Source organism: Amphibalanus amphitrite, unplaced genomic scaffold (genome assembly GCF_019059575.1).
Source record: "Amphibalanus amphitrite isolate SeventyFive unplaced genomic scaffold, NRLGWU_Aamphi_draft 000052F_arrow, whole genome shotgun sequence".
Lineage (NCBI taxonomy): Eukaryota > Metazoa > Arthropoda > Thecostraca > Balanomorpha > Balanidae > Amphibalanus > Amphibalanus amphitrite.
Window position 1 is genome coordinate 1,399,566 of NW_024881548.1, and position 26,087 is coordinate 1,425,652.

Here is a 26,087-nt window from a genome sequence, read left to right on the forward strand (position 1 = left end):
GCCCCGCGCGTTCGGCTGGAGACCCCAGCCCCGCGCGGGTTAACCGGCCGTTACGAGTACGAGTACATAACCGTTCTGAATATATTCTCCAATGAAAGTGGGTTTATGGCTTCTCTGTCCCACCCCCCTCATGCCCGTTTACTGCCGCCTATATGCCTTTATGACAGTTCTGACACTGCTGCGGCTCAATGAAGAAACCAAAGTATTGCGGTGCAGTCTACTTTCAGGCGCTTACCGCTAGTGCCATCTAGCGACTTCACACGCAAGTACAGCTTATTAACGCTACCTAGCGGGAAAAAACGCCAACCGCTGAGCGCCACTGGTCGCCAAATCCCAAATGAAACGTAAAAATGTCTTGGTCTTACCACTTGCCAGCTCTCGTTTTCTTTTTCCAACGGCTAAAAATTGACGCCGCGCGTGTTTTGTTCCTTGTGATTAGTTCAGTTTTGTTTACTAAGACTTCATCTCTCCATAGTTCCGCCCCTTCCTATATACACGCTCGTGGCCTGTGCCTCATCGGTCACCCACAGACAGTCTCCATGCTCCAGTATATTTGTCAGTCGGGTCCGGCCGGCCGGCCAGGTCAGGTCAGGTCAGGTCGGCCGGGGTGCACAACACTCAGGCAGGCAGGCTGGCACACGAACGGCACGCGTAGAACACACCCATACACAGACGCTCGCTCGCACACCGTCGCCGAGCCGAGCCGACGGCCAAGTTTCCAGCACCAATTCCGCAGTCCCGCACCCTTCCCGAGCAAGCACACACGCGCGCGGCCAGCCCGTGAGACCCTGCTGGCAGCCAGCGAGCTAGTAATCGCTACACACATCGACGGAAATGCACAATATCACCGTATCTATAAATAAAGGTGTCGCATTCCGCATTTGGTTTATGCATTGCTGAAGGGTCACTCTTGGAGCATGTAACTGGATTTAGATCTGATATATCTTTTGCTATTTTTATGCATTTTTAAAGTGTTTAAACGTAGAAAACACCAGCGCACTGGGACGCTTTGTACGGCCGCCGCCACCGCTGCTCGCACCCGGACAGCGAGAGGGACGGCCGGCGAGGCAGCGGCCCCAGAGAGTGACTCGACACATGCGTATTTACACGGCGAGGGCGCCCCAGCCGGCAGTCGCATCGGGCCCGGCCGACCCGGCTAAAACCACACCGCACCTCGCATCGCGCTCCGAACCCCCACCGGCCGGCGCCTCATGGAATGGACGATAGGCAGCGCTGGCGGCGTGCCACCAGGCGGCGCCGGCGGCGCTCACTGCCGCTTCACGGTGAGCACCAGGCTGGCGGCCGGCGGCCGGGTGCCGTTGTGCTGCGCGCCGGCCGCCGGGCCCGGCTCCGGCGGCGGACCGTCGTCCAGCGGGTCCTCGCGCAGCGCGTCCTGCCAGCGCGCCGGCTCGGCCAGCCGCGCCCGTTTGCGCGGCGGCTCTGGGCCGACGGCCGGCCGGTCGGCCGCCGGCGCCGAGTCGTCCTCGGCGTCCGATAACTCCAGGTCGAAGCCGGCCAGGCCGGCCAACTGCGGCTTGCGCGTCAGGTAGGCGCTGAGGAAGTCGGCCTTGCTCGACTGGAGCAGGGTGCGCGCCCCGCGGCTCGAATCAGCCTTGCCTAGCGCTGCCTCATCGGACGCCTCGTCTTTGAGGCTGGGCAGGACGCACAGTGACAGCGACAGCAGCAAGATCATCAGGCAGGTGCTCGGGTGGGCCACACCGCGGCCGGCGCCCAATGCCACCCGCGTGATGTGCGCCTGCCGAGAACGGAGGGACGCGTGTCAGGACACTTCGAGCATTGACCTCAACCCCAGCCTACAGCTCCAGCCAACTGACTACACCTTATCAATACACTGTCGCAATAGAAATCGAAAACAAACATTGACAAATTTGTTACACTTTTCCTCCGTCGTTGTCTCACCTGTAGCCGCTTCAGTTGCGAGGTGAGCGTCTCGTTGTGGGTGCTCAGGGAGCTGTTCTGAGCCGCCAGCTGGCCGTTCTGAGTCTCCAGCCGCTTGATGCGCTTGTGCAGGTCCTGGTTCTCGGCAGTGCACATCCGTACCCTGGCGACAAAATAGTGCGTCGGTCAGTAACATTGACACACCGGGTAACCAGGGTAACCTGATCGCGCAGGTGACATCCATGTTGTTGGATATTGCCCATGGCTGATAAATCAATTTTTGAATTTACCAGCTTTAGAGCAAAACATCGGCCTGCACCGGCAAGTAACTAGACCAGACGACTCCAGAAGATCAACTATCTGTCACACGCAACAACTACCCATTACTCATACTTTTTTATTTATTTACCTGATATTACCCCCCCCCCCCACACACACACATACACATATGCAAGCAAGCGCCACCCACCTGTCCTCCAGTCCGTCAATGTACTCCTTTTTCCGCTTGCGGCTGTCCTGGGCGGACATCTTGTTGCGGATCTTGCGTCGGATCCTCTTCAGTTCCCTCTCTTCCTCCCTAGTGAGTGGGTAGTGGGTGGGCAGAAGGACTCCCTCCTTCTTCAGCAGTCGCCGTTCCTCGACTGTGGAGGGGGTAGGGCGAGGTTAGAGGTCACATGGTATGACACGACACGGAATAAGCATGACACGGTTAGAGGTCACATGACACGACACAGCTTGCCAAGGACACGGCCGGTTCAGAGGTCACACTGCACGGCACGGCACAGCACAGGACAACACAACACAACACAACACAACACAACACAACACAACACAACACAACACAGAATACGCACGGGTCGGCACGGCAAAACTCGACATGGCAAGATATAGCCCGGCACGGCACGGCATGCCACAGCACGGCACGGCAGGGCACGGTGAGACACGGCACGGATCACGAACGCGGCACGGCGCAGGACTCGGGAGTCAGAGTCTGACAGTGGTTTCGCCAGGAGAGGCCCTGTCGTGGCACCCTGCCCAGTCAGCTGATCGGGGGAGGGATATGGGCCAGCTGGGACACCGTCCAGTCACCGCGTACGGCCGCCAACTTCGTAGGGTGTGAAGTAACGAATCACGAGAAAGGTAGGCGGATAAAAGCGGATATTGTTTGGTCATCTAAAAAAATCATCTCATAGCAATAATGTTCCCGTATTACAGCGAGCTCATAAACGTTACAGAACACAACCATGACACAGCCTGTCATACACTACAGTGATAGCCAGTGGCTTACGTATCACCTGAACCCAATTTGAGAACTAATCAACCCAAATCTTACATCAAAGCCCATCACACGTAAATCTCTTCCCCCTCCTTCGCATTTCTACCCCATCAGTCCACCTACTGGAGAGGTCGAGTTTCTTTTTCTGTCCGTCTGCCAGTCCCACGCCGGAGGTGGCGGCGTCCCCCTGTCGGCTGCTGCAGACGGTGATGACCGGACCGGTGGAGGTGTGGAGGCGCTCTCCGCCGGCGATACTGTACACCATGCGCGTGGTGCCGCCGTGGCGGATGGCGGTCGGGCGCAGCTCACCCACAATAGTCGGAGACTGCGGGACAGAGACGGAGCGTTTGAACGGTGGGTAGATGCCTATTTTTCGGGAGTGTTTGTGTGAAGAAGGCACAACATTCAACAGGGAAATGTGAAGCAAAGCATATCGGAACTTGTTGTCAGATCTAACTCCAGGCTGTTAATTCAGCCATGTACGATGATAAGAGCCGAGACTCCTGTCCCACGTACGCATACTGCTGCAGACACGTTCCATTTTAGTCCCTGGGGCAAACGCGCTCCGACCAGTCTGCGTCGGTGCTGGGGGTAACATCAGCTAACAGAAGACACCCCTCCCCTCCTGAACCGCCTCCTGCGCACCTTGACATTGCCGGGCGCGCTGAGGATCTTGACCGTCTTGATGTTGCCGGAGCCTTTGATGTTGACGGGTATGAGGATGGACTGTCCGGGCCGCGCCTGGCGGAGGACGGTGACGGTCGGCGGCGCGGGGGCGGTGGTGACGGGACGCGCCGCCGCCGGTACTGCCGTCCGCTCGCCGACACCTGTGAACAGAGGGAGAGAGGGGTCAGCAGGGCGGTACACTGACGTTAGCGAGACGTAAGAGTCTGTGGACAGACGGGTCGGCGGCGGCGTGAGTCAGGGTCGGCTGATGACGACCCCCCACCGCTGGCTATCAGCCAGTGACGGTGAGCCGATACACTCAATGCGTCTCGGTGTAGTCAAGTGTCTGATGTATGATATAATGCGTTAGCGGTTGGCGTTAGCCTCATCGTTCTTGGCACTTGTCTGCAGATAAGGTGAATCGAAAAACTAACCAATCAGCTTATATCAAATCATGTCTACGTTTGCTGTGAGCCTCAAAAGACAATGTCGGCGTGATTCGCTTCATTTGAAATGATATCATTACTATGGCATAGAGCGGAAACGGTTAACGTTTGAAGAGAATGTGTCACATGTACGACTGTAACTTAGTTCGTCTGAGCGCGACAGCGGAGGACTGCGATAGCACAGCGTACAGATTACTTAGAAATGTTGTACATACGGCTTAGGCACTGTTGACCACACGATTCAAATGCATAGACAAAAAAATTATCACGAACATCAAACAATAGCACCACGGCGTCGAAAGCGACCTTCGGTGGGCGGAAATCGGACACCTCTAAGAACCATGACGCACCCAATGTACCCGAAACTTGAATAGACAAATGAACGCGTCGGTTCCTTCACCAAAATAACGTTATTTTTACCGTCCAATGACCCACTTAGAGCGGTCTAACTGCAGTTTACCTCAATGGCCCGGACGTTGCATTTATTCCGCGTTATTTTTAACACCGACTGGTCCGCGTGGTAACCAGGGGTCACGCGGACCATCCGTGGTTCGGCTGCTGTCCATAACGACCGCGTCGGCGTCCATTTAGAGCGAACCAAATTGCTGACCTACGTTCCACCAGAGCCGCCTCCCGGACACAGTGCTAGCTGCGCGGAGTCTCTCTGTCCGGCCCCCCTCTATCCCCGCAGTAGCGGCTGACGGCCTCTGACGCAATGTGACGTCACAGTGCCGGCCACGTCGGCACTCCTGAGGTGGCGGCGCACTGGCCGGGTGAGTCAGGACGGCGTCAGCCCCCCCCCCCCGTCCGTCGGTCTCCCCGGCGACCGGTACACACAGGGATCAATGGTCCGGTCATCGGGGGGGGGGGGGCGTACACGTGTCCTTTGCATGGTCCTTCCCACGCACACGCACCACATAGTCCGGCCCCGTACAATACCGAACACTCAGACCAGTGTACATAGAACATCGTCCAGACAGCCAACTGCAGGAAGCAGTTTGCAAGTAGACCGGTAAAAACGACCACGCCGGCCGGCCGGCCCGACCAGGCGCACAGGTGCCGGCTTTCGAGCGGGTCACGGCAAAATGGCGCAGACTCAACCAGCAGGGCCGGATAAAACTGCGACGACCGGTTTGGAGGCAACATGGCGCCGCCCACGAACGTGTAAGTGGCGTGTTCGCATGCGAGGAAAGTCGAGGGGACACCTAGGACGCTATCAGCCTGGGGGCGTTATCAATCTTTCCCGGCGGCCCGACATTCGGCGGCGGATGTCCACCGTGACTGTCCGTGACGTCCACCGTGACTGACTGGGTCCGTGATTGGGGTCGAAAGGAACGGAACGGCCGTATCGCCGGCCCAGACGCCAGCTGTGCCGTCCCACCCGGCCGACAGGGCTGCGGGAGATACTAACTATACGGCTATCGGGGGCGGTACGATAGCGCAGAGGCTCGACGCTGCCCTCTTGGTAAATATCAGCGAGCTTCCTCATGGCCGAACGCGATACAGTCATATCGGGCAGCTGACAACATATCAAGAGAATTTTCTTACGCAATGTTATGCGTTCCTTGCTCATAGGCCCATGAAGACAGCAGCAGGTTGTTAACATTAGAACCCAACCGTTTTGAAATTGGCATCCCAATGATAACATTTCTCGATCGGAGACAAACTCAAAACAAGCAAACTCTGACGTCCACCGCCTCGAGAAGCGTGCCAATGACGCACGTTTGGTGAAGTCCAAACAGAGGAAACCCCACATCACCAAAACTGCGTCAGAGGTCACGCAGACTACCCTCCCATTCCGTCAATTCGGGCAGCCTTTCGGGGCTCTGGGAAGCCCGGCGGGTGGACCAGTCATCACCCTTCGCCCGCCTGTATCGGCCGGCTCGCCTGCACGGCATGTGTCGGTCAGTATAAACACAGTCTGTTCGAACAGCGCCGGCAACGTGCCAGCCTCCCGCCTGTAAACACTTCTCCCGGAGACGGCGGACCGGACACGGTCCGGCCTTAGAGGCGCGGGGGAGGGAGCGATGGAGCAAAGGTACGGTGGAACAGGGTATGATGGCTCGGGTAGGATGGAAGCAGGATATAGATGGGATGAAGATGGGATGGAAAGGGATGAGGACATGCATAGGAAACCATTTGGATGATGCAGGGTGGATCAGGAGGAATGTCGCGGAGTCGAAATGGACATTATCCAAGTTTGTATGACCGGAAACCAGCTCTGCATATCAGCCAGACCTTGCGATCGCCACAGGTGAGGGCGTCCATTGTCCGCTATTGACTGGCTAGAGCACTGAACTTAGCGTTATGATGCGTTAATTGCAGCAGATAGCTGTGTCTGACGTCTTTGTTATTTTTTGGGCTGGCTGGCTGCCAACAGGTGTGTGTTTGTTATTTATTTTTGTTTTCGACAGGAAGAGACAACTCACAATTGCGAAGAGATTACCTTTTTGACATTGACACACTCAGGACATTGGTGGAAAATGTGATGAGAATGAGATATTTAAAGATTGAGATGAGGAGTGAGTGCAAGTGAGCGTTGGTTATTTTATTGTTTGTTTTCATCAGAAGATGGATTGAAATGTGTGATAAATAGGTATTCCAGAGATGATTGTACCTAAATGAAGATCCGAGTTGAAATGGAAAAAAGCAAGAGAAAACAGGGATTATTATTGTTACAGTAGTTTGGTTATGATTCTGCAAGCACCTTTGTCATAACCACAACTAATTTGCCAAGCAGTTCATCAAGGTGTTCATAGATAGGCTTATTTTCAAAGAATAACAGTAGACTCCTGATACGTGTGGTTTCATGTGTTTGACGAGCTGATGTTATCTGTTCTGTCATGTGCATTGATATTAAAGTAAATACGTGCATGCTTGGACCCTGGCAAGATGAATAAAAGCATTCATATTTTGTAATAATGAATAATGTTGCCCTCTCTTCATGACTCATAATACCTATGTTATGGAAGTGTAATGGGGTCTGAATGAAGTCAACCATAGCTCATTTTGAAATACATTTCCTGCTGGCTGGAAGCTGCACACACCACATGTAAAACTGAAATTCATTCATTGGTTTTGGCTTAAAAATAACAAAGATTATGATAACCAAGTTTTGGAGCCTGGAAGGAGTGTTCAGTGTTAGAATGCACTAATGCTGATAATGGTCTTCCAGAGTCTCAATTCCTATTCTGGTTGCAATGCACAAACTCTGATCCACCTTGACACATTCTCACAGACAACTTTCAGTTATCACAGATGTATTAGAAACACTGCACCATTTTCAATGCATGACAGGCAAGTAGCCAGTAGGTACTATCATTGATTGAAGCAGGACCTTCAACAGCAGACATTAGACCAGGAAATACAAGCTAGCCCCTTCATATTGATATTCAATTATGGTACATCTCACAAACATCAGAAGGTAGGCAGAGGCGGATCCAGCTCAGAGTTTTGGGGGGGGGGCAAACCATAACAATTTATCGATTCTTTCCATGCATCGTCCATAGGCATAATGTTAAAATTATGCCGTTTGGGGGGCAAATGCCCATTTTGCCCCCCCTGGATCCGCCACTGAAGGTAGGTCACTATGTTTTTTACATTAATCCTAGAATATTGACATCAAATATTGATATTGAATAATAATCTTTCACTTCCATTTTAGATGACGTTTCATTAACTAAATATTGATATAGAAATAAAATATTATGAGCGTCAAGCGTGGGCACAACATCAAACTTGGTGCCCAAAGCAGAAAGCTCGCCACTCAGCATGAGCATGCAAGTCAAACTTTAATTTCTGATTAATCCGACAAAACACATGGTTGCAAATATCAATAACATGTTAAACTGAAGATGAACCAGTTACATATACTGTATTATTATATGAAACTAAATTAGAACATGGTAAATCCAGCATAAATTATGCATTCTGATTCAATCAAACACGGTCTACAATGATTCATCTGGGATTTGGGAAACCAATAAACCACCAATAAACTCAGTTGGTATTCATTCATTGGCGATATGATTTATATAGATGCACTTCCATACCTACCTATCTATTTCAATTTATACTTGTGACAACCTCTTGCTACTTTAACTTGACTTTCACTTAATATTTGAATATTTTCATCTCGTCACATTTCCAATCAATCTTCTGAGCGTGTCAATAGCAAAAAAGTAATCTCTTCGAAATTATGAGATGTCTCTTCCTGCCGAAAACCAAAATGAATAACAACCGCACACCTGTCGGCAGCCAGCCAGCCAGCCAAAACAATAACAAAGATCGAAGATACCAATGCGCAAATACAATTTGATTTAGTAGCCTTGCGATAATTCAGTTTGTATAAAGCGCGCAAGCACTGTCTCATAATTGTCCCTACCAGCCGCTAGACGCACTGGATCCACCGAGCGCCGTGTGCCGAACCCACCGACCGAGCGACCGGCCAGCCGGCGGTGGCGGCCAGGCGGCCCACGCGACGATGAGCCGGCGGACGGGGGAGGCGGCGAGCGGAGCGGAACGGGCTCACGGCGCACACGGCCGCGCTTCCGCCGGTCATGGCCGACCGCCGCCAGTTCGTCCAACGGTTCCCCAACCACCGCCGCCGCCGAGGCTACGACGCCGTCGAATCGCCCACGCGTCTCCGCCGACTGGAGAAAGAGTCGACAGTTTTCATGACTGCCGAGGGCGAGGCTACGACGGCGCGCTAATAGAGCGCACTTTCGCTGACCACTCTCCGATTACGATACGAACGCTTTCGCCTCATGCAGCAGTATCTCTCCGTGGTGATCAAAGAGATGACGTCAGAGATGTTCTGACAGCATTCTCTCGCGGCTTAATTCACACCACGCTGCCACCACGCGGTTGCTAGTCGGCGCTGAGCCCTTAGTCTCGCTCGCGTCTCATGAACTATTACCGGGTTCAAGGGCAAATCTGTAAGCGGCGGGGCCTCTCCTAAACGGGCTCAGTTCATCAGTGACGTATCATTCCGGACATCGTCTCAGCCTAGGTATGACGGTCGCTACGGTCGCCTAATACCCGATGACCGCGGTCGAGCGTTCCTGTGTGGGCGTTCCCAGCCGCTCCAGTTGACAAAACTGTGCCATCACTCTGATGCCGCTGCAGTGACAGCCGGGGCGGCGGGCGGCGCCGGCGAAAGCCTGCCTCCCGCCGTTACGGCCGCTCTCGAGCACGACCTGCCATGGGAGCGACGCCGAGAGCTGTTCAAAAGGAGAGAGGGAGAGAGGGAGCTACATCAACTCTGGGCCGACCCGGCCGAGAGAGCGGTCCCGAAACGAGCGACCCGGCCCGCCCGACCGGGTCAGGGCGCCACAAACCATGGGAGAAAGGGTGTGCGGCCGGGCGGCGACGGTGGTGAAGGGAAACGGGTGCCAGTCACGCTCCAGGCTGAAAGGCAGCCGTGACAATCCCGATCGGCGAGGCGTGCGTCCCTTGGGCAAATGTGAAGTCATTGGTCCGTTCCTCGGGCGTTTGTGGCATAACCGGTCACTGCCATGGGTGCGCGTCATCCCCTTCAACGAACCATCTGTCCATAGAAAACCGGTGCGACAGCCTCATTGAGCATCCAACGGAAGGACGATATGTCCCCATAGAAGGCGGATACGACCTTGCCGAAGCCCTAGCTGACGGGAAGTCTGAGGTCGGGGGCGTTATCCAGTTAGTGTTCCACCTGCCCCGCTGCCAATACCGTCGGGAAGCCGTCCAGTTGCGTAACGCAGCGCCGCGTAACGGTGCCGACGGCTCGGCCGATGAATACAGCGCCGCAGCAGCGAATCAGAAGCCATGACGTGTCGCGGCCGCCGGGGACACACGGACCTTTCTCTCTGCATACGTCACGGCCTGAGTACGCGGAATGCAACCGGTCACAAAGGTGGATATCTGGAGCGCTGATCCGTTCCATGGCGACGCTGCACGCCAGCCAGGCATGTGCACCGGCTGTGCAGTGCCGTGTCAAAAACAAGCGGTCCCGCACCGCGCCGGCAGCGGCCGAGCAAATCCGGCCGTTGCCTCGGCGGCTGATCCGTCCGACCCGCACGGTGCTGTCGGTCCGTGTTAGCCGGCCCCCGGCAGGAAGGTAGACAGGTGGGTTTGCCGCTGTTCCCGCTGACGCGCGCCGGGCCCGGCCGGCTCAACGACAAACAGTCGCCGTGCCGGTCCGCCGCGCCGCTTCGAGAACGTTCCCGGGAGGCCGGACTCGGCCGCCATCACAGGGTCTAGTTCGGCCGCAACCACAGGGCCGAGACAAACGTATCGATGGATCGGCACGCGAGTGGTTCGTACTAATCATATTTACGCCCACCACGGGATAGTTATGAACATTGAACAGTGAACACTGCACAGCATGCTAAACAGTACGGTTGTTTGTTCACAGAATAGTTACACAGATGTCGATTCAAGGAGTCCTACGCTACGCTACCTACTTGTATCACTAGGGCGTCAAAATTATCCAATAGAAATGAAACTAAGAGGCCACCAATGCCGTGCATGTCTGAGTCGCGACATCCACACAGTATCACTAGTTTTTGTGCAAGCGCACTGACATCTGGCCATGGACCGGACGGGTGACATTTCCCAGCGTCGCCTGTTTACGTTTCTCCGTGCAAAACCCGACGGTTACCGAGAGCGAGCGACTGACCGGCAGCCGTCCCGGTCGAGTGGCCAAGGTTAGAGAACGTGTCAGCCGCCGTATGAGAGCCACTCACAGCCGGGGGACACGAGTTCACCGAGCACTGATTACTGATAGAGGTCGGACAGGTCAGACTGCGACACTAACCGGGCCTGAGGCGCCGGGACAGGGCAGTTAGGGCGGCGAGTCTAAAATAATACTCGCATGGTACAAGTGCAGTAAGACTTGATGAAAGCGAAGGCGACAGTGATGTAGCTTATGGTAGATCCATTTTCCACCTATCTCTAACTAGCGCGACATCTAACTTCACCTGTCCCTTCCAGGTCCGGCGCCAACCGTCCGCCTCTACCCACGGCGGCGATGATTCGCACGCTCACCGCACCGGCTATTCAAACGGCGCACACAGGCCGATGGCCGGGCCCGGCGGCGGCCGGTTCGGAGGAATGTCCGCGCTCCACCGCGCACCGGGCGACGCAGCGCCGGCGGCGGCGGCGGTGGCGGTGGGACGCGCACCGGCCCCGCGGCCGCCGCCGGCAGGACCGGCAGGACCGGCCGCGGCGCCCCACCGCCGGCGGCCGGTGGAGGACGATGACTCCGCACACACCTGCCGCCCCCATGAATAACGCGCCGGCCCGCTGCGGCACCAGCGGAGCCCCGGCCCAGCGCGCAGCGCCGACCGGTCGGCCGGGGTCGCCACGCCGCCAGGTATGCAGGCCGGAAGGAGCGGCCGGTGCCCCCGACAGACGCAACCAGCGCTCGTCCCGGACGCTGCTCAAAGGCATCCGCACACGGTGAACTCATCGTGCGTACAGAGAAGTAGAAGGCCGAGTTGCGAAACCGCATTTCTTACCGGTGACGGCTGCGCATTCCCAGGCATATCGAAAAGCAATATGCTAGAAGAGGGATCGTATAACAAAGTAATGGTTATATGAGAGCTTATCTCCGTCCTATGGGTCTCATACCATCCACTAGAAGGAGCGACAGAGAGAAACCGGTCTGGGCCAGGAGCCGGCCCAGTTTCTCCGTCCATCCCTTCTCGGTAGGAGCCCGAGCCGTGTCGGGACCGCGCCCACCCCTGCGGGCAGCCCGGTCTCTGCGCCCGGCGCCGCCGTCCCGGTCAGATACAAGACGACGCAGCGAAACGGGGTCCGTCGCAGGCCACCTGTCACCCAGTCTCGAGTAGCTCATACTACGCACAAGGTTACTACGCAAGGCCACTATAAAATCCGTGCGGCAGGTTAGTTAGCGAAGGCCATATTCCTGTTCTGCGAGTCAAGATCATCTGCAAGATTTGCGCGTGTTGGCTAACGCACAATTTCTAGAACTCGCAGAAATAACGGGTGTGCACTTAGTTTCTGGAAAAAGATTGATCATCCGTATCTTTAAAACTATTAAAGCTATCAATACAAACTTTCGTATTGTGAATAATCATTCATTTGGGAATGAGCATGCCAAAATTCAGAACAAACCGACTATTTTTTCATACAGAAAGGAGCTTACAACTAAGTCATGAACACGGAAAAGAGTGGCGGAATTTTCACAAAAATAACAAAAATTCCAGAGAAACAACTTCTCTTCCCACTGGCGCTTTCTAGGTATTGCTAGAAAGAAAGCTTGTGCCATTAGAGGAACGACACAAGCACGGGGAAGTGCGTGGCACATGCACAGTGTGCAGGTGTGTTGATTCGTGGCGAAAGTGCCCCAGCAGAAGAGGTTCGTTATGGTAAAAGGTATTCACCATCTTGTGAGCGTTCCCGATACACTTCCCGTCCTCCCGTTTTCCATGTTTGTAAGAAAAATTTTAAATTGTGATATTGTATACCAAAAAGGGTAGAGATACCATGATCCAGCAGTCGGCAGCCGATAAAAGCAGCAGAGGAGCAATGAGACATGGATCTGTAAGCTATCATATAAATGCTGAGTGCACAGACGATTCAAGCAATCACCTGTGGATGCTGGAATTAGATCACCTAAAACGGAAATTTTATGTAATGAAGATGGAGTAAAACACCATCTCGAGAAGCAAACGTTCACAAAATGTGGAACCTTAGCCTGTTGACCACTTTTGACGCGATCTCCTGGTCAGTGGACCGTCATATCCCCACGTGCGGTATCCAATCATTATGTTAGCCCTATGTAGCCAATGCAGACGTCGATATCTTTTGACAGCAGTGATAAAATAAAGAAATTTTGTCACATTGGGAACATCACTGCCCGAGGAAAGTATAGGTGTCATGATCACACCACAATGCAGTCACTGTGCGCGCGGAGCGCTGGATCTACGGGACGGCGCACACGTACCGTTTGTGAGCAGCGAAGGGAATCTTCTTGGCATATCTCAACGGCGACCGAATGGGGATTTTTGAAGACGATATAGTACTAAGGAAGATGTTAAGTGCATATTAGCGTCTATTTGAAGTCCATAACCCGCTAGCCATCGCCACACCTGAACCCGGAGGTGCCGCGCAATTTCAACAGGGAGCGTCTGTATAGCACGTGGGCTGTAGACCGCCTGGGAGGAGAGAGCGCCTAATTCTTTTGACATCTCTTAAAGGTATTATCAGGGTTTTTTCCGAAATTTCGGAGTTACTCAGTGAAACGTGTAGATGAAGGTGGCTGAGGCCCCGATCCGAAGTCATTCGTCTCAAAATTGCCTAATTTCCAAATGGTGGGCCTCCAAAGTTGATCCGTCTGCCAGCCAGTACCTGGAGGAGGCAGTACCAAGTACTCGGATACATTTCCCTATAAGTCCATAGGCTTAACACTAGCTAGAGACTTCTAGAGATATTTTGTATGCCAGATAAGGCCGTCGCATACCAGATAAGGCCGCAATGGCCGTTCAACGTTACGTGGGGAAATTGGAGAAATCTAAAGACTTTTTTCTCTCTGACGTCTCCACTCCGCAACTGGCAAGCGTTGTTAGCATTGGCTCGTGTCGTCGTAAATAAGATTTGTTTGACGGATATTCCGTTAGTTGAGTGTGTTGTTGTAATTTCTGAGGCTGTATGAGTTGGACGGAATGGCGCCATCCCGCCAAGTGCGAAATCGGCGGTGTAGTGTGAAGGGTTGTGGAAAAACAAAGGCTGATTGTCATTTGTCCCGGTCTCAACTTCTTCCATGTTCCGAAAACCGTGTCAAGTAAGTCCAATTTGAAATGCTGGAGATTGCGGGGCAGGCACTAAGTGAAAAACAGTTGCATATTTTACGAAATTGTATTAATATATGTTTTTATGTCAAACATGCACAAATGTAATGATCAAATGTTTGAAGTGTTTGAAGTGTTTGAACACACAAATGTTTGAAGTGTTACTCATACATCAAACAGTAAGGCGTACGAGTAAATTGTGTGGATGAAGTCTGAGTGGTCCGAGGAAAAAAAAACAAGCGAACTTGACCTAAGTCCTAATATTACCTATTACCTAATAACCTACTAAACTACAGCCTCCCACGAACCTACAACCTACATGCTTCAGCTTACAACCTACAACCTACAACTCGGAGTTCATCTACACATATAACTAAAGTACTCAATGTACTATCTGTGGTTACTTGTTATCTGTTACTTGTACTGGAATGGCAAGTCTTGCAATTTTCCCAGACCTTTGATCACAAAGTCATGCTGTTTTTAGGAGACTTGGTTGGATGGCTGTCCTAGAAGATGGCTTGGCGGACAAGCAGGTTGACGAAGCACTTGTGTGTAGCTGCCACTTCAACCCTCAAGATCTTTTGCTTGGAGAAAGGGCTAGAACGTCACCACATGCCGTACCGTCAATAGCAGTCGTGGAAGGTGGGTTTGGCATTTCCTTTGTAATTGAACTGGTTTTTAGCACAACTTGTAAAAGTGGCACGAACATTGTTACATTGAACACTTGATGTGATGTAGAACCTGATAGCTGATGTTGAGTCTTCCAAATTGTATGAACAGCAGCTGGTGCATTGAGCCTGACAAGTGACGTTGGCACCCTAGTAGTCTCGTGTTTGAGTGTGGTCACCTAAAAAACTTGTGTGTAACCAACCATAAAGTTTTTAAATATAATTTTGGGATAATATTGATGTGGTGTGTTTTGGTCATATGGCTTGGATGGTGACTAACACTAATTAAGGAATGCTTCTTCACGACAATCTCCAATCTCCTTAAGCACCATCATCTATATTTTCTTCCCAGGGATTCATCCCTGAATCACAATCATTACCTAGGCCAGATAACTTTGCTGGGCCACATGGTCAAAACAGTTGCAGCTACAGGGTAGGTATACCAGCTGTACATGTATTTGACAGACTAAACATTCTTTCTGTACATCTGGACAGGTAAACTTGATAGGCGGCCGGCGCGCGCCCATCGGCACCGGCGGCCGGCGCGCGACCATCCCATCGGCACCGGCGGCGGGCGCGCGCCCATCGGCACCGGCGGCCGGTGCGCGCCCATCCCATCGGCACCGGCGGCCGGCGCGCGACCATCCCATCGGCACCGGCGGCGAGCGCGCGCCCATCCCATCGGCACCGGCGGCCAGCGCGCGCCCATCGGGCACCGTCGGCGGGCGCGCGTCCATCGGCACCGGCGGCCAGCGCGCCCATCCCATCAGCACCGGCGGCCGGTGCGCGCCCATCCCATCGGCACCGGCGCCGGCGCGCGCCCATCGGCACCGGCGGCAGGCGCGCGACCATCCCATCGGCACCGGCGGCGAGCGTGCGCCCATCCCATCGGCACCGGCGGCGGGCGCGCGCCCATCGGCACCGGCGGCCGGTGCGTGCCCATCCCATCGGCACCGGCGGCGGGCGCGCGCACATCGGCACCGGCGGCCAGCGCGTGCCCATCGGGCACCGGCGGCGGGCGCGCGTCCATCGGCAGCGGCGGCCGGCGCGCGCCCATCGCCGGTGCGCACGCGCGCGCCCATTGCAGAGAGAGGTGATGTGATTGACCCTGTTGCCCCCCCCCCCCTCCCCCACCCTCTGACCCGCCCGCGCGCCCCGACAGGTCGTCGTGTAGCGCGGCGCTCCGCCAGCTGCTGTGCTGGGGTTGGCGGCGCTCAGCAGCTACCAGCTGATGCAGCGCGCCGTGCTCGCTCGCCGCGGCGCAGTGTTTATAGCGCGTGCGCCGGGCGCTGACGGCAGTCGTCTGGCAGCGACAGCTCTGCCGGTGACGGCACACGCTGCTGCTGCAGAAACTGGACAAGGGCCTGCTTGGGCTCCTGGTCCTGGATCGGTACGCCGGCTCAGTCACCTGATGACGGCGGCGCAAAGCGTGACCTACCCGCCCTACAGCCGGCCCAGCAGGGTGAGTAGTGAACTGAGTACTGAGTAGCGCTCAGAGTTAGCTTGAAGTTGTTTAACATGATGCACTGTTCTTCATGAGTCGTCCCCATCGCTGCTTGTGACTTGCAAGTTCCTTCTTTTTCGGCAGTGCGTCCCAGCAGCGATTTTCACCTCTGAGAAGTATAGTTGCCGTACTAGTGAAAAAGTGTATATCTTTGAAATAAACATTCCGTTTCATCTGCCCACTACCACTAACGCCCCTCTGCCCTCTCCTGCAGCGGACGGGGAGACCCACCTGACCGCTCCTTCCCCCTGTTCTGCTGCAGGCGGGGAGGCCCGCCCTGACCTTCTCCTCTACCCTCTGCCCTCTCCCGCAGCGGACGGAGAGGCCCGCCCGGGCCCAGTGCCGCACGGAGAGGCGGTGGCGCTTGAGGCCAACACCCCGGCTCGCGACCTGTAGCTGACGGTGCTGGAGCCGCGAGTCACCGTGTTGGCTGGCCATGGAGACTTGGAAAAGGTGGGTCTCCGCGCAGCGGAGGAAGGGGCGGCGGCTGACAGTGGTGGCCGCCAACGGGGAGCTGGGCGGCGTGGGTCCATGCATAGCGGGGATGTTCGAAAGGACAGCATCAGCTGCATTGTTTGAAGAGCTGCTGCAGTTGGGCGTTGAGATATGATCGCAGACTTGCAAGGAGATGGGCTCCTGAGATGCGTGCTTTTTTTTTTTGCTCCGATGATCCGGCTGATCGCTGTTCTATGAGGTCGTATTACCCGCCCGCGGTCACCAGGCCGGGGAGGTATATACGTCTACAAGCAGCTGTGTTATTTGTCTGTCCCGGTTGTATCACCCAGTCTTCCCCCGTCCTCAGGCCGGTGAGGTGCGTCTCCAGCTGCGCTGTCAGACGATCCAGTGGAACGAGCAGCAGCCCATGTACCCGTCCCGGCTGTGCCGGTGTGTCTCCCAGCTTGAGCGGCGCCGGCCGACCGCTGCGCTGCTCTACAACTGCCACGTCCACACACGATGCACGGTCAGTCATTATACCGAGTAATGCTAATTATAACCGCGGGTGTTTTGTTAGAATGGCCCTGAGAGTGTGCCTTTGTTGTGTGATTATTGTTGAGTGCGTTTTCTAGTTGTGAAGTACACTGTGGTAGGCTCGACATTACTACTCATTAGAAGTGGCGGGAACACTGCCCCAATGCCCTATTGTCGATTGGAAATGAATAACTACAGCCGCGGCTCCTGACTGTATCCCTTTTCCCCGTGCGCCCTATCGCAGGTGACGGCTGACCAGGCGGTGCTGGTCTCGACCGCGGCCGACGGCCAGCCCGCCCAGGAGCACCAGGTCGCCGGCGGGGGACCGCCGGCGGGGGACGGGGGGGGGGACCGCCGGCGCTGAGCCGGCCGGCTCGCAGCTGGACCTGCCACTAGAGACGGACCTGTGCGACCTGGACGTGCGGCTGTGTCAGACCGGCTGGTGCTGGGCCGGCGCCGCCCGGTGCGCTGTCAGCTGGACGGCCGGCCCGTGCTGGCCGCGCCCCAGGCGGCCGACGCGCCGGCTCCCGGCGGCGGCGGCGAGCGGGCGGTACGGGCGCTGCTGCAGCTGCCGACAGCTGCCGCCGCCGCGGACAGCTGCCCGCTGCTGGTGGTCGTCTCCGAGCCGGCCCTGCTCTGCTGGCAGCCGGCACTGCTGCTCTGGCTGTCCCTGGCCACTCAGCTGGCCAGCAGCTGAGTGGCCCGGCGCCGCCGCCACTACCCCAGCCGCCCGAGCCGCCGCCGCCGCCGCCATGGATGTGCCCCGGCGGCAAGGACACTCGGGTACCTCGCGATCGGCACGGAGCCACACCACGGAGAGGAACCTACCCGCAGTGTCACCCAACACCTCCGCTGCGGCGGCCGTCTCCCCCACTCCGCCGGCGCCGCCCGCCGCTCCGACTTTGGCCTGGCTGCCGGCCCTGGAGCGTCTGGAGGTGTGCCTTCAGATCAGCGCGGTCACCGTCACCGTTCCGGCCGGTCCAGAGAGCGGCGGCGGGGCGGCCGGGGACGCGGAGCGGACGGCGGACTCGCTCCCGGCCGCGGCCGGCCACCACCCGGCGCCGGTACCGGGCCGGGTCCGCAGCAGCAGCGACTCGGGCCACCGGTGCTGCCTGCACGGACAGCTGGTCTCTGTGCTGCCGTCAGTCCGACTGGACAGCGCTGCGCTCAAATCGGCCGCCCTGCCGAGTCGCCGACAGTGCCGGAGGTGCCCGTCCGACTCACCAGACCTTCAGCGGCCGCAGGTCAGTCGCGGCCGCCGCACGGCCAGCTCATACCGGCCACTGAGGAGGGCTTTTCCATAAAACTCTCAGTGCTAGTGATTTTGGCATTGGCATGGGGGCGGGTATTGGTACTCACTACTCACCCTGCTGGGGCCGGCTGTAGGGCGGGTAGGTCACGCTGTGCGCCGCCGTCAACAGGTGACTGAGCCGGTGTACCGATCCAGGACCTCAATTATGATTATAAGTAAAACGGGATGTAGGGATGAAGTCAGCTTGTGCTCAAGACTGACGTCATGACAATCGACACGTGAATATAACGGGCATGTTTGCTCCTTGCTGTCGTGCGGGCATTCGAATCTCTCCCAGTTTGTTGGCCCGTGTCTCTCTCCCGTCCCCCGGGTCTCTCCGCCGGCTGACTCCGCTCTGTCTGTTCCAGCCGGCTCCCAGCTGCGCTCGCCGAGCCAGACGCAGCAGGTGATGTCGCCGTCGGTCGTGGTGCGCGACTGTGCGTCCATCCCGTGTCCAACGCCCCCCCCCCCCCACACACCGCGCGCTGCTGCCGGGCCCGCCGTCGTAGTTTTATGGCCTTGCGCCGTCAGTCGCCAGCTGGTGGTGGCGACCCGTGATCGCTCGCGTACGTTCGCCGGCGCGCCCATTGCAGAGAAGGGGTTCGCGCATGCCCATTGTAGAGGGGCGCGCCCCTTGCGGAGGCGGTACGCGCTACGCTGTAGACAGTAATGCTTGTTGGGTAGCCCCTTTGCACATTGTTTGTTCATGGATGTAAATACAAGTTACATGACTGATGAGTGTAATGCTTACATTTTTGAACTAAGAAATGCCACAGGGCAGGTTACCTTGGTGAGTTTCTGATATCAACATACTGAACATAAGAGCAGAATAATTATCCATAGAGCGTTAAGGATTTTAGCCACCGAATTCACCAGTCAGTAATTGCACATGGTGGCACCATGAGCATGAGTACCTCGCCTTGTCCGATCCTTTTCACAACTAGCAAGTAGAATGTGGGAAAAGGCAGGGAACTTCAAAGCATGCGCATATGTAGATAGCTGATGATTCTCTCTGTTCAAGCACGATCTGGCACTCTGCAGCCTGTTCTGTTCCACATGAGTTGCCGGGACAGCATCATACATGAATTTCTGCATGCTTCAAACAGAAATGCCTTAATTTTCCTTAAAATATGTTCATTTTTCACACAAAGACAACAAAAATGTACATGCAGGTGGGTACCGTGGCAAGAAATTACATACAAATGTATTTTGCCATGTAGGTACCCTCCTATCACATCACAATCATCAATCATAATTAAGAGCACCAAGACGTTCTTTGCGACTTGCGAGCCCAGCCGTGTCAGACCAGCTGATGCAGGGGCTCTGTCACAGGGGGCACAAGGCCCAATGATTATGTCACAGCACAATGTTGTACAACCTGCTATTCAAGAACACTTAAATCTTGAAAAACCTGTAGCTCTCTTGTCACCTCACTTTTCGCACTCTTGACAAATCACTAATCAGTCAGATCAAGACTGAAAATTGAAGAGGATAAGCTCTTTTGTGGGATGTACTTGCAGTTTCAATTCAATGACATAAATTACTCGAAATTACCATTTAAATTGTACTGTACCATGACGAATCTACCATTGAAAGAAAATTGTATCATGACCCTGCTATAAAAACTGAAACAAGCTCCAATTGCATATGATAAATTTGGCGATGTTTATAAATCTTGCTGCCTTAGACAAGCAAATCTTCAATTTGTTTCAATTTCAGTCGAGTTCTTCACCAAAAATCCATCGTATATCGACAACCAATGCCTATCACCGAAATCTTGTAGAAATCCTCAATCCCGCAAAATTTCGCAAGGCCGCTCTTTGTTTACATTATAGTGATGGGCCAATCTGACCGCTCAAGTACTTGTTTTGCGGGAGTAAGTACATTTTTGTCGTTTTTCAAACGGCTATAACTTGCAAAGTATAGCATCAATAGGCATTTTATGTATATCGTTGAAATCGGCAGAGTCTGGAGACTTAACTGATAGGCAATACATTCCGATTCCTTTCAATTTTTAAACCCTGATAATCCCTTTAACTATTGCTGCAATTTATATATGTGCCAAATATCATCTTAATCCAAGTTCAAACACTAAAGTTATGGCAGCACAAACTTTTTCCAGAAACTAAGTGCACACCCGTTAGTTAGCATATCAATGTCGATCCATTTGTAGCTAACTCAACGGCCATTTTTAATCATATCCAAATTTAAACCCTGAGCCATTGACCGGATCTCGCCCAGACGCTGCCTGAAGACTGAGCACTTGAGCAGTGTGCACCGTGCAGTGTGCATTTGCAGACCACGTGGGCGGTAGACCCACCGGCTTCTGCCGGGTCAACCGACCCGGCCGGCCAGCTCAGGCGGTCGACCGGCGCGGTGAGCAGTTGGGCATGCAGTGCAGCTCGGCGTAGGACCGGTCTGATCCGTGCACCACGCCGGCCCAACATGCCGCTTCAGCACGCCGGCCGTGCGCGGAAGAGAGTCCTGAGCCCAGACCGGCCAGCGGTCACCGGCCCCGGCGCGCGCGCGCATGGCACCGCCGGCGGATTTGCAATGCAGCAGGACGCGGCATTGAACTCAGGACGGTCAAGGTACCGGCGGGCGACGGAGGGGCGCACCGGCCGGCGCCGTGTTTTTGCGGCCGAATTGGGGTCATGGAGGGGAGGTGAGGGACGGAGAGGGTCGAGGGGATCCCCGGGCTAGTGAAAGGGCAGCGTCAGAAAAACAGTCACCGGACCCAGTTCCAATCAGACAGGATCTGAGAAGGTGACCAAATTTCACTTTTCGACAATCCACTGCGCTTTTCACGGCAGTGGTGAGTGCCGGCACTTTCCTCGTGCAAACTGGGCCACTCACTCCATGAGCGGGCACGAGCTGCCGGTGCAGCCAAGGCCAGAGGCCCGCTCCGAACGATCTGGCTCCTTTAGCGGACGGAGCGAGACGCCACGCTGACAGCGACAAGGCGGCGTCACGACAGCGTGAGTGTGTGCCGTGACGCCGCATCCCGACTCGTCCGCTCTGCCGGCCGAGAGTGACGATCGTGATCGGCAGATCGTCACGGCGCGTCACACCGCGTCATTCTCAGAACACGACGAACCTCGTACCCCAACTGCGACGGAGGGAGTGATGCCGTCTTCCGGCGACTGGTAATACAGACATTCCGTCAAAGTGGCGAGGCAGTAAACCAGACACTCGCCAGTCCGTCGGTGACCACTGAGCGAAACGCTGGGAGTTGGACGGCCGGCGCTCCCACCCGGCTCGACCCACCGTTCCGGCGCCGGCGGCACCGCGCCGCCGCGGGCGCCGGACAGACGGCGGCCGTCGCATGGGAGTTCAACAGACAGACGGATGGAACAGTACACCGGTACATCTCACACCTGCGCCGACCGGCCGCTGACGCACACTCATGCCGTCTAACGGGACTGTCCCGCGGCCCGACGACAGGTGGGCGGCGGAGCCGGTGTGGGGACAGCCAGTCACCATGGGATGGATTCAAAAGACGGGTCGGGCGGCGCCGGTTTTGGGTACATCAGCAGGAGGGGTGGGTTGAGTCCAAAAGACGTCCGGGCGGCACCGGTTCGGACGCCCAGTAATCAGCACGAGGGAAAGGCAACGGCTAGAAACCGGAAGCAAGTTGAGCGGCGCAGGTGTGGAGACAGCAGTTAGTGTCAGGTGGGGGACAGACAGATCCCAGAAGACGGGCAAGATGGTGCGGGGTGACGCCACAAGAACAGTCCCACCAATCAGATACGCCCTCAGTCTGTCAGACTGGTTGTGTGTCAACTGTCTACGATACACAGCTCTCATTAACGAGTTGCAAAGACGTGCTCATCAACCGAGGTGAGCCGGTGGGCCTCATTTCAATCCGTCATGCCACCGGCTCTGACCCAGATCAGCAGTGCCTGCGCTGTACCGAGCCGACACATAGCTGACGGCCCGTGACGGGCGAGGTCGACCGCGTGTCACGCCCGCCCTCCCGGGTAGTACACCCCCTCTCCCCCACTCCCCTGTCCGCCCCGCCCTTCCGCACGCACATGTACCGCGTCATCCGCAGACAATTACGATCCGGCCCGCCCCATCACACAGCAGTTATAGCTGCTGTGGTGGCGATGGGCTCTGACAAACCGCCAGGACATGTGTCGCCTGTTCGCGGCTCAGGTGCTCCTCGCGGGGGCGCCAGCCGACCGACCACGCCGCCCCCACCGCCGACCTCGCTTCCATCGATCGCTGGCCGGCCTCGGGGGCGGCTCGGCAGCACCGTAGCCGCAGCCGCAGACTTTCACCGGCCGCGACCACGTGGCTCGGCCAGAAAACATATGGTCCAACTCCCAGCTGATAACGATGAACTGAGAAAATGTAACGAAGAAATAGGACGAGACATGAAGCCAGGATGTAACGCTGTGACGCAGCGTAACGACGGATCGCCGTTGTGCAGTACCGCCAGACCTGTTCAGTACGACCGAACTGGCCTGCAGTACGACCAGACCCGCGCGCACTACTACCAAACCGGGTTAGACCAGGGCGTTCAACACACCCAGAACCGTGTGCCGTACTCAGTACGCACAGACCAGCGTGCAGTAGTGCAGTGCGACCGAACACCGTGCAGCACGGCCGGGAGTTCCCTCACGCTCGCCGTAGCGCGGTCAACGACTGGAGGTGGCGATACGCGGCGGCCCGCGCCGGTCAGCCCGGCGGCAGTGCGTGCAACGGCAAACAAGTTGCGCAACTTCTGCCGAACCGGCCGGCGGTGGAAATATGCACCTCGGCGCCGAGCGGGGGCCGCCGGCGCCCCGAGGACCACGGCGGGCCAACGGCCGCTGAGGAGCGCCGCTTCGAAACGACTGGTTATGATAATTACGGCGAGGTCGGAGGGCGGCCGCGACCGGGACGAACTGAACGACGCTGGACGCAAATAGAGCCGATAATCCATTGTTACAGCGTGAGTGGGCTAGACAGCAAACAGGTTAGCACAGCTCCAGACTGGCTGCAAGACCGTGGAGGAAATACTTGCAAGTTTGCGTCAGTCTCTATGTATAGCCAGCAAAATATGATCGCAGAAGCGTGATAGAAGTGAGATTGCCGCCATAACCGTTGCATTACTCTGATAGAAATCGATAAGGTTGACAATACAATCATTGACCACATAACCCAGTTCTAAATCAAAACAAGGTTTCAATTGCTTTTGCAGCGTTACTTCATATCCGTAAACATCGTAACAGACAAATTCCAGTCATCAGCATCCCCTTCAAGCGCTCTCCAATCACCACGTGCGTTCTGCTGTCGCTTATCCCTCCCTCGGCCTCCCTAACCACCGGTAGGCATGTTCGCCCTCGGCGCTCGTCAGACGTTCGCCGGGACCTACTTGTGCAGACGGTGGCGACCCGCTCGGTTGTGGAGTCAGGGGACGGCGGCTCGATCTTGATCAGGTCGATCGGGTTGAAGGAGCGCTCCGGCTCCGCGGCGCTCTGCTCCGGTTTGGAGCCGAGCTGCTCCGACTCCTGCTCCGGCTCCGACATGTCCGTGCCGCCTGCGGCGAGAGAGGGAAGTGGCTGGTGATGCATGCATGGTACAGAGGGGGAGGGTAGATAAATTATCTTACATAGCCTTTGTTCTACTAAGGATGGGGCTCAAGACAAGAAGTCTGAAGTCTTTTACCCTATCATTAGGCACCAGTTACACACATTACAATCTACTAAGTGGTGACTGGTGAGCAACACTTCCAAACTTGGAGATTCACATTTATGGACATTCCCCTTCATTAAATATCCCTTGCAAGCCAACCAACCCAACCATTCATTCATTTGTTTGTCTATTTTTGACCCAATGTGTCCATCAAAGCCCAGCTCACTCACTCAGATCATCTTCGCCATTGTCATCAGGTGACATGATCTGGTCAGAGCTGGTGTTGGACAGACCACTGTCTGACAGCGCTGGCGAGGGCGACAGCAGGCCCGGTTCGCTGACACTGTTGCCAAACTCTTGCAGGAATGAATCCAGGTTGTCAAACATGCTGAAGTCATTGCCCTGTGCATGATCAAACAGGCTATCCTCCTGGAAAAAGAGCACATCCACAGTTTGGTATCACAAAAAACATCTTCATCAGCAATAAACAGGTCAAGGATCTATACTAAAGGCAAGTGCAGAATTTTGTTTGTGTCATACAATGGTAAACATTTAAGGGTGGAGGGTGTGGCATTTTTTGGGAGTTCACTTCACACCAGAATTAAGTTTTTAATGTTCTTAGACATCAACATGTTGGGATGGTTTTCAACACACAACTCCACAATACAAATAATGACCCTCAAACATAAAAACCTCAGGGAAATAAAATAGTGAGCATATCCCAAGGTGTGGAGTGTGGAATGACATATGCATTATGCACATTTTCACAGTGCACCAATTTAACTGAAACAACACTTCAGGATTGGACAACATTTACAATACAGTGCAATTGTGATTGCATATATCACATCTGATGAATGTTACAAGAACATACCTTTGTAGGCTCAATAAACTTTTCTGGTTCTTGCTTATCAAAAATGTTTTCTGGGAAGTTCTCCAGGTCAAGATTCAGGCTGAGATCATCTTTAGACTTCCTATCAATGGCGATGTCAGGCAGGAATGGTCCCGGGCTGACTGGGAAGAAGTCCATTTTGTTTCCTTGTTTGGATCTGGCCTCTGGTCGTATGTTCCAAGTCCAGAGCCAGCCGTGCACTGGTATTTTCTACGTCCTCACTTTCCACCTCCACCACAGCCCTGACAAATTAAAGACTTTTCACAAACGCAATCTCCGCACAGCTGTCTGTGTACGGCACACTGACCGCACACCACCATCCGACGTAACACCAGCGACACGAATGTGTGATTACGGACCCGCAGCGCACCTCGAGCGGAGGGGAGGGGCCGCTGGGGGGCGGGGTATTCCAAACTGACGTCACGCCCAGCGATGGTGCCCGCAGGCAAATCTTGTGCCGTTAGACCGGCGAGACCTTTTACAGGTGCAGTTCGACAAATCTGTACACTACAATGACATAATATGCAGCATCACTGATGGAAAACAGACTGAGGAGCCACCCCAACCAGTTTGTAGCACAGAAAACAAGCAAAACACGCAAATTCAACATACCATTTGGAGCTGTCGACGTGGCCGCAGCCTCCGTGGCCGCTGGCTCGCTGCCAAAAGAATGCCAGATGGCTTGTTTTTAGTATACAAGATTGAAAACAACTAAAAAAATAAATCATACTAGATCTAAATGCAAAATTTTTCTGCATATAAACCACTGAAGGTATCTTGGGATACTTTTTCCTGCTAAAAATCACTAATAAAATAGATGTGAACCTATAAATTTCATTTGACTACAGGTACTTTTACATCTCTGGATAAACAAAGTAGATAATCTTCCATAAATCTAGCTTCTTTCACCTGTTACAAACATAGCGCTCTTGTTACAATTCTCTGGGACTTCCCCTGAAGAAAAACCTGTTCTTTCTTCATCCGCAGCTGACGAAGGCTTTCAGTGAAGTGACGTCAGCCAATGTTTGATAAACTTTTTCCACCATAAATATTTTAAGTA

At 55.0% G+C, this 26,087-nt stretch overlaps 1 protein-coding gene and 2 long non-coding RNA genes across 4 annotated transcripts; 2 read left to right on the forward strand and 1 right to left on the reverse strand.

Annotated features, from left to right (window-relative positions):
* Positions 1 to 536: 536 nt before the first annotated feature.
* Positions 537 to 25,949, reverse strand: LOC122377872 (cyclic AMP-responsive element-binding protein 3-like protein 2). The gene is made up of 9 exons (XM_043358388.1): positions 25,640 to 25,949; positions 25,010 to 25,269; positions 24,366 to 24,564; positions 23,876 to 24,040; positions 3,821 to 4,002; positions 3,299 to 3,500; positions 2,369 to 2,540; positions 1,921 to 2,062; positions 537 to 1,756 (listed from the first exon to the last, which is right to left on the reverse strand). The coding sequence occupies exons 2-9, from the start codon at positions 25,163 to 25,165 to the stop codon at positions 1,268 to 1,270; spliced, it is 1,707 nt and encodes a 568-aa protein (XP_043214323.1). The 5' UTR covers positions 25,166 to 25,269; positions 25,640 to 25,949; the 3' UTR covers positions 537 to 1,267.
* Positions 14,559 to 17,539, forward strand: LOC122377874. Of its 2 annotated transcripts, none has more exons than XR_006255931.1 (5): positions 14,559 to 14,723; positions 15,912 to 16,211; positions 16,567 to 16,706; positions 17,056 to 17,214; positions 17,467 to 17,539. It is a non-coding gene; the product is annotated as an uncharacterized LOC122377874 (long non-coding RNA). The 2 variants fall into 2 exon arrangements; XR_006255932.1 differs by lacking the exon at positions 14,559 to 14,723 and adding an exon at positions 15,314 to 15,350.
* On the forward strand, positions 18,258 to 19,249 carry LOC122377873. The gene is made up of 2 exons (XR_006255930.1): positions 18,258 to 18,466; positions 18,882 to 19,249. It is a non-coding gene; the product is annotated as an uncharacterized LOC122377873 (long non-coding RNA).
* Positions 25,950 to 26,087: the final 138 nt, after the last annotated feature.